This window comes from Lottia gigantea, assembly GCF_000327385.1.
Source record: "Lottia gigantea unplaced genomic scaffold LOTGIsca_27, whole genome shotgun sequence".
In the NCBI taxonomy this organism is placed as follows: domain Eukaryota; kingdom Metazoa; phylum Mollusca; class Gastropoda; family Lottiidae; genus Lottia; species Lottia gigantea.
This window is the reverse complement of record NW_008708846.1, coordinates 155,188-168,789: the sequence shown is the minus strand read 5'-3', so window position 1 is coordinate 168,789 and position 13,602 is coordinate 155,188. Positions and strand designations below refer to the sequence as shown.

At 33.9% G+C, this 13,602-nt stretch overlaps 2 protein-coding genes across 2 annotated transcripts; both read left to right on the top strand.

Annotated features, from left to right (window-relative positions):
- Positions 1–2,185: 2,185 nt before the first annotated feature.
- On the top strand, positions 2,186–2,947 carry LOTGIDRAFT_160950 (hypothetical protein; the record flags this gene model as incomplete). The annotated part of the gene is made up of 1 exon (XM_009056210.1): positions 2,186–2,947. One exon carries the CDS (start codon positions 2,186–2,188, stop codon positions 2,945–2,947), a length of 762 nt encoding a protein of 253 aa, XP_009054458.1.
- A 582-nt stretch (positions 2,948–3,529) lies between these two features.
- On the top strand, positions 3,530–6,181 carry LOTGIDRAFT_160949 (hypothetical protein; the record flags this gene model as incomplete). The annotated part of the gene is made up of 2 exons (XM_009056209.1): positions 3,530–4,195; positions 6,077–6,181. The coding sequence occupies 2 exons, from the start codon at positions 3,530–3,532 to the stop codon at positions 6,179–6,181; spliced, it is 771 nt and encodes a 256-aa protein (XP_009054457.1).
- Positions 6,182–13,602: the final 7,421 nt, after the last annotated feature.

The window sequence follows — 13,602 nt, the reverse complement described above, 5'->3', positions numbered from 1 at the left end:
AGAAAACGTTAAAGATTCTCCCCATCTGAGTTAACCCCAGCGAGTTAGCTCGGCTACAATAGTACCTTTAATTGTTATAACTTGTTTCCCTTTTGTCAGTATAGGTGAAATGGACTGGAAAAAGTATCTAGTCATTCAGATGGGAAAGCACACTTAGGCTCTGTGATTGAAATAAAACGAGCAGGCTTACGCCATTGCCCTTGTAAAAGTTCCTCATTGCACACTTTTATCAAGCTTCATGAAAATAGGCTGAATACTATAATACTAGAGAAAATTAAATACAGTGGGGCCTCGTTTATCAGCACATTCCCGTTCCCGATAAAATCGTGCGGTTTAACGAAAATCTGGATAGTTGAAACATGCCATTCCATAACTAGAGTTAAATCCCTTCCTATAAGGACACCTGTCAATTGTTAAGTACGCAACATGTGATAGACGTGTATACTTTAGAGGGCCATTGTTTTATTATTTATAATTTTTCATCTTATTTCACTATCATGGCATGAAATAACAATATCATTCCTTAAAATTAGGATTCGCTAATTTATAAACATAAATTACCGTGCAGTATCATCGTAGCGATAATGTTTGATGTGTTCCGTAGCCATGATGGAATTCGGGTATGACTGAACGAAAAATTTAATTCAAGTATTACTGAACGAAAGATAGCATACACGTTAACATTAAATTAACCGCATATTCTCAAAAAATGATTTATTAAACACCGATCAACGAGGCTAATTATGCTAATTACCATAGAATTTGATAATTGGTTCCCAATCACAGCCGTGCGGAACCGGAAACCGGAGCACCGGATTAACGGTTACTTTTACATAGTAAATATTCCGTTCCCAGTAAAAAGCGTGCAGATATCGGGGTTTCCAGATTGTCGGCAACTCCACTGTATTAGTGGTCAAGAGATTTAACTCTGTTTTCAATATCAAAATCAACTAAAACTGCCACAGAAAATCAGTTAAAATCTTTCATGGTACCTTTAATATAATAAATTCTACTTACCTAACAACTTTATTCTCAGTCTTTTTCCTAATTAATTTACAAACAGCATCTAAACACTTTTGAATTTTCTGGAAAAAAATCAACATCAAGTTTTTATTGACACTATCGACTAATTCTTCAGTGAAATCCTTTAAGAAATGCCAAAGAATCCCTTTTTTTTACCTTTGCAATGGTTTATTCCAATCAAACATCTTATACACTTCAATACAACTACATAATATGTAAAGAATAAAGTATAAAACTGTCTATCAAGGCAGAGAATGGCATCAATTTGCACAAATCCAATTTTCATTCAGACATCAGAAGTTTTAGATAACGTCACTAATCATAAAGGGCCTTATGTGATAAAGCATATTTTGCAATTAGTGACATCATCAAACATTTTGTTTTAGTGGAATTGCAGGAACCACAGACGACTGATTGAAAATTGTACACTGTTTAGTTTTTTCTAAAGCAGATTATTTTTGGAATGGTTACCCAAGTGTTAGTATCCACATTATTTGGATGGACTAAAAATGGACCAGTGAAAAAACTGTTTGTGTGCAAGCCTGGAAATAGCGCCGGTCATCGGTCATTGACCGGCGACTTTAACCTTTTTGACAGGCGACCTTAGTGTACTGCCGGTTGTTTAGATGGGCGACCATGAATGTTCATACAAAAAAATATATCACGAAATTTTCAATCGCAAATGAAAGTTGGCTTCTCGATCATGCAAGTCTACGATGTCTATGAATATAACAGTGAGCATAATACAGTTCGGTAGTCGCATACGCACTAGTCAAAAATTGCAATATGAGTTTAACATACAACTCATACGATTGGTCATTCAGGTTAACAACATTGACATTGTCACATTCAAAGTTTCATTAAAGGCTGCTATTGCTTAATTTTAAATGTAAATTCAGGGTGATTTTGGTCTATAATATCACGTTTAAATGCAGTAGAAATATTTTAGGGGCCTGATATATGATAAAACCGAAATATTTGTGTAATTGTGTTAATCTTAATAAAGTCGAAACTGAACACAACTCTAGAATTTCATAAGAATTTTTTTTGCTTAGAAAAATTTCGTGACTAGGCTCCTTGTGTAAAAATTTACCGCGTGCTAGGTCTATACTTAGTAATGGCTGAAATAAAATGTCAAACTGTCGCCTTTTAAGGATTGAAAATGTCAAAATTAAACACCAAAAAACGGTCTGTAACTGTGGAAACAGTCAACAAATGGAAGACGAGCCAACTGGCTGAAACTTTTCCAAATTTATGGCTCAAAGTCCACCAAAAAGACGGAGTCGTCCTCGAATTTTGCTGCCACACATGTCAGATGTTTTTATCGCGTATAAAACAGATGAAAGAATTTCGTCGGGATTTTATAACTGGCTCTAAAAATCATAGATTGAGCAGTCTGAAGGACCAAGCTTATTCCTGTTGCCACAAGATGTTTTATGAACTTTTTTGTCGTCAAAATGCCAATAGTGGTGGTAATGTAAATACAGATGATCAAACAGATTGTGATCCATCCAATTTTGATAGCACCAGTGCTAGTATATCAGGTTCTAGAACGTATTCCGATAAAAACCAACGAACTATTGGAGATTGTTTTTCTGGATTAACTGATAAAATTAAAACCCAAATGTGTAAAAAGATGGAAATAGCTTATTTTGTCGGGAAGAATGAACTACCATTCACAATGTATGAAGCTATTGTAGAATTGGAATCAAAACATGGCGTGGATCTTGGTGTGGCCTACACTAACAGGAAACAATGCTCTGAATTTGTAGATCTTCATGGAGATCATATTCGTCAAAATTTAAAAGCCAACTTGAAGAAAGCCAAGTTTATAAGTATACTTACTGGTTCAACAGACACCAGTGTCAAAGAAAAGAAGTTATATACGTATATTTTCTACCAGAGAAAGGTTGTGACAAAATAGAGACAAGCTTAAAATTTGTGTACTTGAAAGATGTCAAGAAGGCAGATGCTTCTGGAATTATTGAAGCTATTGAGACAAGTTTTGAGCATGTGGGAATAAATTCAACAGAGTTGTATTCAAAGATGATTGGATTTGGATCAGATGGAGCCCTAGTTAATAGTGGTGACAGAGCAGGTGTCAAAGCTATCCTGAAAACCAAAGCCCCATGGTTGATATATGTATGGTGTTTTGCTCACCGTTTAGAGCTTGCCCTAAAATACGCCTTTAAAGAAACTTTTTTTCAAACTATTAACGAAATGCTACTTCGTGTTTATGCTCTTTATCATAAATCATCAAAAAAAATATCGGAACTTGAATCTATGATTGACATATTAAAAGAGAACATAGAGTTTGAAGAAGGGACATTTAAACCCAAGCGCTCTAATGGAACCAGATGGATTAGTTTCAAGCTATCAGCAATGCATATTATGTTTGATAAATTTGGTGTTTTTATACAACATTTGGAAACTATAGCTTCAGAAAGATCCACTAAAGATAGGGATAATCTCATTGGTTATCTAAAAAAATTGGAAATCAGTTAAAATGTTGTTACAAATTGCTTTGTTCATTGATTTATTAATGCCTGTATCTGTGTTGTCAAAAAACTTTCAAAGAGAAGATCTGGACATTGTATCTTCCTTGAATTCTCTTAGACAAGCTAAAGAGAAAATCATACAGTTAAAACACAAAGAGACCTACCAAATGGCTAGTTTCAAATTCTTGGATTCAAAATTGTTTAAAGGTGATGATTTTGTGGAGTATCAAAACGTAAGATTCAAGAAGACAGAATTTGATAATGCATATGAACAGATAAAAACTGACAAAGAAAAATTAGTGGATATGTTATTAGAAAATCTGCAACAGAGACTTGAAGGGGAGGATGATATTATGTTTCAGAAAATAGCTAAAATATTGGATACTCAAAATTGGAATTCATTGGCGATTCAATGTGAAAAAGAAGAATTTGCTGATGATGATATTGTTTCACTTCTGGAACATTTCTACCTAATTTTAGTAGCCAATGGTGTTGACATTCCCATCCCAGAAATGCTTTATGAGTGGCATAACTTAGTTTATTTTGTTATTAATTACTTGAATCCAGTCAGAAATGAATATAGAATAACTTGGAAAGTTATCTTTTCTTCTCCTAAAGCAAAGAGCAACTGGAAAAACATTTTGATCTTAATAGAAATTCTCCTTACCTTTCCAGTAAGCAATGCAAAACTAGAAAGGTTGTTTTCCAAATTAAAAAGAACGAAATCTGAAACAAGGTGTTCATTGAAAGAGAAGAGACTTTGTTCTCTATTGCATATTGTGGAAGAAGGTCCACCACTAAATTAACATGGTCGGGGGTGACAGGCGACTTCTGAAATTTGACAGGCGAGGTATGCCATCAGCCTGTCATTTTGACAGGCGACCTTCTATTTCTTATTTCCAGGCTTGTTTGTGTGTCTTCTTTTTTACTGACCAATTTTCATGTGGGCGTATAAAAATAGTAAAAACATTTGAAAGTATGCATGATGTAATTCTCACATACCTCCATTAAATCCTTTGACATGAAAGTACCACTAGAATTTTTTATATGAAAATATAATGTAGCACAGCATATCTCAACAGGTATATTTTCTGCAATGGGTATAACTGACATCACAGTCTCTGTATTTAATGATGCTATGAATGTTCTTGGTAGAAGATAATCAGCATCAAACAGGGGAGATAATTCCTGTAACAACTCTTCTTGTGACCTTTAAAATATACACTTCACATTCAAACTAATTTTTAGGTTTTACTGATAAACAACATAAATCAAAAAATCAAATATAAAAAGCCAGGCAAGGTAAACATACGCACACATCAGCTTTTGTTTTTATTTTTGGATCATATTAGAAAAAATAAGGAGGGCAATAACTTATACCTGTTCAAGGAAAAAAAATGTGAACTACACAATTATCCATGATCTTATCTATCCCAATAACACGACAAATAGAATCTAAATCAATTGACAAGAGTAGCTTACAAGAGTAGAGTGTCTACAAGAATATTTTAACCAAATCAAGAGCAATAACTCCATAACCGTCATTGAAAGATCAATCAAAAACTCTAGATTTTATCCTATTAACAAACAGATTTTGACGAGTTTGATGCAAGTCAATGGAAAAAACTCTCAAACTGTTCACTCAAACTTGTCTGAAGTCTTGCTGGTCGCACCAAGGTTTATTTCAAATCTTAGCTTCTACTGTGTTCATGAACAAATTTTGAAGCATTTAAACTTAGTCAAAGGCATTAACTAAAACAATGTTCATCAAAAAATTGTGAAAATAAAATTCATCTAAGATCTTATAATCACACCAAATTTCATTAAGATAGCAAGGTTATATACGCCCACTGGCAGCTTTGATTTTGAATAAAAATATTTAGCAGTACAGTAACAATCACCAGTATGAAATATTCAACCTTCAGTCATAACTTTTTGAGTTGATGCTGAACAATATTACCAAGTTTTGTCAAAATCCTGCATTTTAAATGTTTATGAGCAAATATAGACCACATTTTCAAGAACAAGGGCAATAACTCATACTAAATATATTTCGATTTTTCTGATTTATCAATGCACTGATAACAAACACTTACATCAAATTTCGACAAAATTTGTCAAAAATTGTGCCTTTTCTAGTGTTTACGAGCAAATGTGGATGAAGGACGGATGAATGTATGGACATGGGTGACGCCAATTTACGCCCCTTAACTTTAATAGTTTGAATTCATTGATATATATATATTTACTGCCAGTTATATATGCTGAGAAATTCCACCAAATTTTTAAAAATCAATATCAATAACCCAAATACATCAATTTATCTCATCAATATACATGATCACACCATGTTTCATTAAAATCAATTGAAAACTGCAGTCTCTAATGTGTTCACAAACAAATTTTGACGCGTTTTTCCTAGTTCAAGGGCAATAACTCAAAGGCCATTCATCGAAATATCATCAAATTTGAACTTGACCAAGATATCAATATAAATGATCACACTATGTTTCATTAAAATCAATTGAAAACTGTATTCTCTATTGTGTTCACAGGAAATGTTGACGGACCGATTATTTCGTAATCAAGATTTCAACTGGAGCGTCTCGGTAAATGGAAATGAGGGGACTGGTGTGTCTCTCTTTGATAATCAGGGATAACTGGAACTTTATCTCTTACAAACTATTGAATATAGAAAATAAACATCCGAACAGATATGTAACCTATCAAGTCATAGCCATTTGCCATTAGGCCAGGCCTGGCCATGCGAAAATGGCTGCAGCTGACACCTGTTTCAGCAAGAACAGCAAACACCAAAAAAGGCAAAAATACTGATCCCATTGTCCAGAAAGCATCTTAGATTTCAACCACTGATATCACCATTTAAGGGATAGTAAAGACGCTTTCTACATTTTTTATGTGTATCATGGACACTGAACAATCACTTAGTTTTAGTGGAATTGCAAGAACTATAGACGTCTGATTGAATATTGGAATGGTGCAAATTGATGCTATCAGTGTCACCACATAAAAAATCTACAAAATCTTTGCAATCCCTTTGATCATCTTCAAGAGTGGTTTTGTTAAAATCTCATAATTATTTGGAATTTTCACATTTTTTTTTAAATAATGAAATCTACAACCAGTTTGAAATTGAAAATGTTTTCATTTTATTGAGTTTTTGAATTACTATCATTAACTCAGTCTAAATTGACAAATAAGAAGTTTAGGTTTCACCAAATTTAGATCTTTATTAGTCATAACCAAATTGTAAGCAGGAAGGAAATTATCAATTATCAATAGAATTTTCATCCTATGACTGAAAGTTGGTATTCTTTTGTAGAGTGACAAAAAGAAACAAGACCAGTTTGAATACAAAACACAAAAGAGACTGCAGTTTTAATCTGATTTTGGTATATTGATGGAAGTCTCAGATAAGTCAAAAAGTTGGAGGTTTTTATCACACACACAAAGAAAAAAATTCTAAAATACTGCCATAGGCCTATGTTACCATTCCTGTCAAGCTAGTATCTTGAAAGATTTCTTGCCAGGCAAAGTAATATACGCCCACTGGCAGCTTTGATTTGGATAAGAATATTTGGCAGTACAGTAACCAGAATGAACATTCACTCAAACACTTCTTTCAAACTATTTGGGACCTCTGTTAAGAATTGTCCCTTCTAAAATGTCATAAGATAAACTGAATGTGTTTTTGAGAAAATGGGGCAATAACTCATATCAAATATTATTTTGGATGTTTGTTGGATTTTCATTTGTGACTACACAAGAAGATTTAGTTATGGTTTATTTAGTTACATTTTAAAACTTTGAATTTAATCAAATGTTTGTTGAAGATATCAATTGAACTAGAGAAGATTCCCTTGTTGATAGATGGACATGTGCTTGTTACTGAATCAAAAGAGTAAATGTTACAACTGAATTGTCTTTCTTTTCTATCAGTCAGTCAGTGAGCTATAAATAGCTCTATACTATAAACAGTAAAATATGTTAAAAACCCCAATTTGAGTAACTCACTCTGTAATCGGACATTTTTTACCGTCACAATGCAAGTCAGATCACAGTGTACACTATACTTAATTTTTCTTTAGCAAATTTTAAAAATGTTGACCAATGTGTTGTGCTATAGAGTATCCACATTACATGGATAAACTAAAGATAGCTTGCCGCGCAAATTAGTGTATGCTCACTGGCAGCTTTGATTTTGAATAAAAATCTTTAGCAGTACAGTAACAATCACCAGTAAGAAATATTCAACCTTCAGTCATACACTTTTTGGGGCGATACTGAATAATAAGACCAAGTTTTGTCAAAATCCGTCAAGAATCGTGACTTTAAGTGTTCAAGAGCTAAAATTCTAAAGCGTTTTCAAGAACGCGGTCAATGACTTCTATAAAACCTTATTTGATTTTTATGATTTCGATAGGATTCATCAATGGGTGATAATAAGCAATTTCACCAAGTTTCTTCAAATTCAATTCAAGAATTGTGTCTTCTAGAGTATTTAAAAGCTAAAAATTGAACATGTTTCCAAGAACATGGGCAATAACTCATACCAATTATTTTTCGATTCTTCTGATTTTCAATAGGGTTTATCATTCGGTAATAAAAAACACTCATGATAAGTTTCAACAATATCCGTCAAGAATTGTGCCTTCTAGAGTGTTTACAAGGTAAATTGAAAGCTTTCTCAAGAACAAGGGCAATAACTCATACTAAATGTTTATCGATTCTTCTGATTTTCAATAGGGTTTATCCTTGGGTGATTATGAACAAGGTTTATCGAAATCTGTCAAGAATTGTGTCTTGCAGAGTGTTTACGAGCAATTGACCTATGGACATGAGTGACGCCAATATACACCCCCCATTTCATGTGGGCGTATAAAAATAGACCAGAAAAAAATTTGTGAAATGGTTTGTGTGTCTTCTATTTTATTGCCAATTACTGTGGCATATAAAAATGTCTGACAACTAGTCAGTGTACCAATGCCATTTGATCTAGAGGCAATGACCTTGAACTTGAAGCCAGGTGATAATTGGTGATAAGTGATTAAGATGAGTAGATGTCAGATTATACAGATTTTTCTGAGTGACGGGACCACTGATTAGAGTCTTTTTAACTAGCCTAAGAAGGATATTAATCGGGACCAGAAAATGATGTTGGATTACACAGAATGTCAGAATACTCAGATGTCGGATATTACAGAGTACACTGTACATGTTTTAAGGCTTTATAAATTAATTTCATAGTTGTTTTGTTAATTATGATAGGTTTGATACAGGTAATTATAATGTAAGTAAACACTAAGAAAACAGAAAACAAAATTACTTTTTTTTATGTGCAAACCAGTTTTTTGCTCTATCGACCAAAATTGCACAGCAGTTTAAAATTTTGTGAATTGTATAGCACTTTTTTTACGATGTAGAAGTCTTGCTATTGATCAAGTATTTTTAATAAAAGTTATACAGTAGTGCTAAAAAAATAACTTTAATTTTTGAATTGTAATTTTAATACTGGTACAAAATATAAATACAACAGTTGTAGCCTTTCTTTAACCTCACATCATCGCTGGATCTGTCAAAACTGGCGTTCCTGGGGCTGATACTGATGGTCCTATGGTCTTTGCTGATGTATTCTCTTCATCAGTATCACTCATTTTGGTACATTAACTCAGTAAAAGTTCAATTAAAATGTGACTTTATTGTTTATCAAATCACTTCCGGTTGTCTATATGTGCGCGACCATCTTTGTTTGCAAAAAAACAAATTTTTCTTTATCGCTTCTATTTCCACCATTTCTCAGTTAAAATTACTTCTAGTTTGCTCGCAGCGCCATGGTATGTTCTTATCTGAACATTAAAGAAGAAGACTTCTACAGTGAACTATTATATTATAAACTAAACATGGTTATACATAAGAATGAACTAAACAGATCAGACATGATCCAAATTCCCAAAATCAAGCGACTGTACTCTGTCTAGTACTCAGACAACATGTAACCTACATAATCTTAATATCCCCACTGTCACCTCTACTCACTGAAATTATTATGTCAACTTTCGATGCTTTAGCATCCTCACCTACCCAACCCCTCTGTTGGTTTCGGAAAGTAGACGACACCTTTGTCATGCTTAACCCCAATCAAGACCAACATCTACTCTTAGACCACCTCACATTCGCATTCAGTTCACCATCGAAACAGAAAGTTAACTCTCCACCCCCTTCCTTGATATCACCATAGAGAGATCTTCGGGCACACTCAAGACTCGTGTTTACCGAAAACCAACTCACACCGACCAGTACATACATGCTAACTCCAATCACCCTGCACAAACAAAATCCTGCATAATCTCTACCCTTAACCGCAGAGACAGATCCTTTTGTAACCCTGAATTCCTTAATGACAAAATCAATCATTTGAAAGACATGTTCACTAGTAACAATGACTACCCCACTCAGCTAACTAACTTGATTATCCGCAATACCCTCAAGTCAATCACCTCAGATAAAGAAGTTCCACCCACCACCAAACAACCAGCTGTTCCTCTACCCAGAATTGGTCTCCCCTTCCTACCAGCTACAAAATAAGACGCCTCCTAAAACAACAACTATCCATAGATGCATATTTCACCTCAGGTACCAACATCAAATCACTTCTGGCAGCTGGCAGCTAACAGCAGATCTAGATCCAACAAGAAACCTGACCCCAGTGGGGTTGTATATGAAATACCATGCAACTGTGGAGCCATTTGTGAAACATGCAGACCCCTCTCCACCAGAATGAAAGAACATATCATCTCCACCAAAAACGAAGATGGAAAATCAGCCTTATCTGAACACCTCATAAAGTTTCCCAACAAAATCCAATGGCAAGACCAATCCATCATAGATTCCAACCTCCCCAACAAGCAACAACACGGAATTCAAGAAGCTCTAGCTATTCAGAGACGCTTTCCAGAGATCAACTGCGACAATGGACCTTACATTTCCAAGATATGGCTTAACTAATCTCCCCCCTCACCCCATTCATTACATGTTTCTTCCCATCATTCCCCAATTTTTCCTCCCAGTGTCTTCCTCAGCATATCTCATTAGCTTATGTTTGCTCAGTACCTGCTCAATGACTTAGCATTGTTACCTCACTTGTTTTAACACCCTTTCATCTATTGTCTCTCTTAATCACTTGTTATTACCCTTTTATCTATTGTCCCTCTTAATAGCAACGCACTGCATTGTTTTGCAAATGTTTTCGAAATGACTATTTTTTTTTTGTCTACTTCTGGTCACGCTCCCCAGCCAAAACTGCACATATCACAGGTTATCCGATTCCATTATCTCTTTTATCTAGCGTGTCGCTATTGTTTAAATGTAAAATGACGCATCTTAGCACAACCGGAATTGACGTAGGACGTAAATCATTTATTATGTCTTCTAATACCTGCTTTAAATCTGAATCTATTTTGATCATAATTCTTGTTCTGTTCATTACTTTGAACTAATGTCTAAAAGATAGCAATTTAAGAAATTTCAAATTTTGACTTTTGTAGCTGACTTTTGGAGATTTTATTTTGAGCATTTTTTAACTTCCACAATTTTTTTCCGATCAATATGAAAATTTACATGTAGATAGACATTTTGATTGCAAACAAAAATCTGCTTTCAAAATTTAGATATCACTTCTGGGTTTTGACATCAGTCGCCCCCAAACTTGAAATTTCAACTTCCGGAATTTTGTAGATACTTGAAAAGTTCTTTTTGCAATGAGTTATAATTGTCTCCGTAAAGATTTTAGAATGAAAAAATTTGACCCGGAAGTATTGGGTAAGACGCCATCTTGATATGACTCATTTTTATAAAACTCAAAATGGAGCCTCGGAGTAAAATTGGATGTGCGTAAATTTGATGTTTATGTAAACTGCAATCGTTTGCTTACAAAACATGGGAAGCCGATTTTTTAATTTTTTTTATTTCCGGTTTTTTGTTTTCAGTAATTGTCAAAACTATCAAGGCTCATATTTAGTGACTTTGACCTTTGGTGACCTGGTGACCTGAACAAAAGTTGGGACCTCTTACGAGATCTATCCGATTATATCTCCACTTTTGTTGTGCATCGTTAACTTCCGGTTCTACAGCCATTGGAAAATCGCGATTTTTAAATTTGAAGAGCTCTGTCAAGTGACCTAATTAACATACGACAATAATTCTTATATATTGTTAGAGTGCATGAAATCTCCTTTTTGATGATATATCACACTTGATATTTTGATCGAAATTGCGCGTTTTAAAAATTGAAAATTTGTAACTGTGCGTAAATTCACGGTGTCTATAATCCACCGACAGTCACCGTTGCCTTAAAAAACTTTTAACTACGAATATCTCATGATCTAATAATTGTAAAGACTTGAAATTTTGATTATTATTTGACATTGTACACATTATTACAGACAACACAATATTTTTACAGTGGGCGTGGCAAATCAGGGTTACTTTTACCTTTACCATAAATAATTCAAATTGTTATAACTCTTAAAGTTTGCATTTTTCACCATCGAAACTTTACATAAAAATAAATCACTATTTGGGACAATAAGTGATAGAATTACATTTTGTTTGGGCTTTTTACTTTAAAATAGGTTTAACAATTGATAAAATTTTCATATTTTGACCATTTACGTGCATGACCTTGGTCTTTACAAGGTCATAGGTTATTGATCTATCTATTCATACTTTTATCTTTGATGACCAACATATATTTCCGTCTTTACAGGCGTCCCAAAACAGCAATTTTCAACACTTTTAAGGCTTATATCGCTTTTATTTGACCTTTGTTGACCTCTTGACCGTAACACAAGTTATTGCACTTTACCAGACCTTTCCAAAAATATTTTCATTTTTGTTGTGCGAATTGAACTTTTAACTTTACAGCTATTTGAAAATTCGACTTTTTACTACCAAAAGTTAACACCTTTTAATACAAAATGGTATCAAATTCATGCGTCTTTTCACTACCGAACGTTAAATGGTTTAAACGATTTTTTTTACTAGTGAATGTTTACATGCTTTTCTTTCCGGTAAGAAATCCCATTGTGACTTTAAAATGCAACTTGTTACCGATGTATCAGGTTGGATGCGCACTGCTTCAGTACCGTTAACGCGGTTCTATTTTTTTTTTCGATTTCTGGTCAGAGCGCCCAGCCAAAACTATACATGCCACATATATATTGTTAACATTTCTCCCGTTAATGCCGTGAGACTAAATCTGATGAATTTAATTTTCATGCATTTTTTTCCAACCGGAAATGATGTAGGACAAAATCCATTTTTTACGTTTTTGCTAATTTACAGCTCCAATTTTGATCGATCTTTTTTTGTTAATAAGTTCGCGCGAATGGCTGTAAGATAGTAATCTAAAGTTTTTTAGATTTTGACTTTTGTCGCTGACTTTTTTAGCTTTAATTTTTGAGTTTTTTCACTTTTTTTCTAACTTCTACAATTTTATTTCGATCGATATGAAAACTTACAGATAGTTAGATATTTTGATTGCAAACTAAAATTAATTTTCAAAGTTTCGATATCACTTCCGGTTTTGACGTTATTCGCTCGTAAAGTTGAAATTTCAACTTCCGGAATTTTGCAGATATTTGAAAAATTATTTTTGCAATTAGTTCGAGTACTCCCCATAAAGATGTTGGAATGAATGAATTTGACCCAGAGGTAAAGGGTCAGACGCCATCTTGATACGCCTACTTTTTATAAAACTCAAAATGGGGCCTTAGGGTAAAGCCAATGTGTGTGATGTTAGTGTCTATAGAATCTTCAATCGATTGCTAAGAAAACACGGGAAGCCGATTTTTTAATTTTGACTTTGGCTTTTTTTAATTTCCGGTTTTATTTTTTCAGTAATTGTCAAAACTGTTAAGGCATATATCTAGTTACCTTGACCTTTGGTGACCTTGTGACCTGCACAAATGTTGTTCCTCCTAACGAGATCTATCTAAAACTATATTTACTTTTGTCAAGCGATGTTAACTTCTGGTTCTAGAGCCATTTGAAAATTGCAATT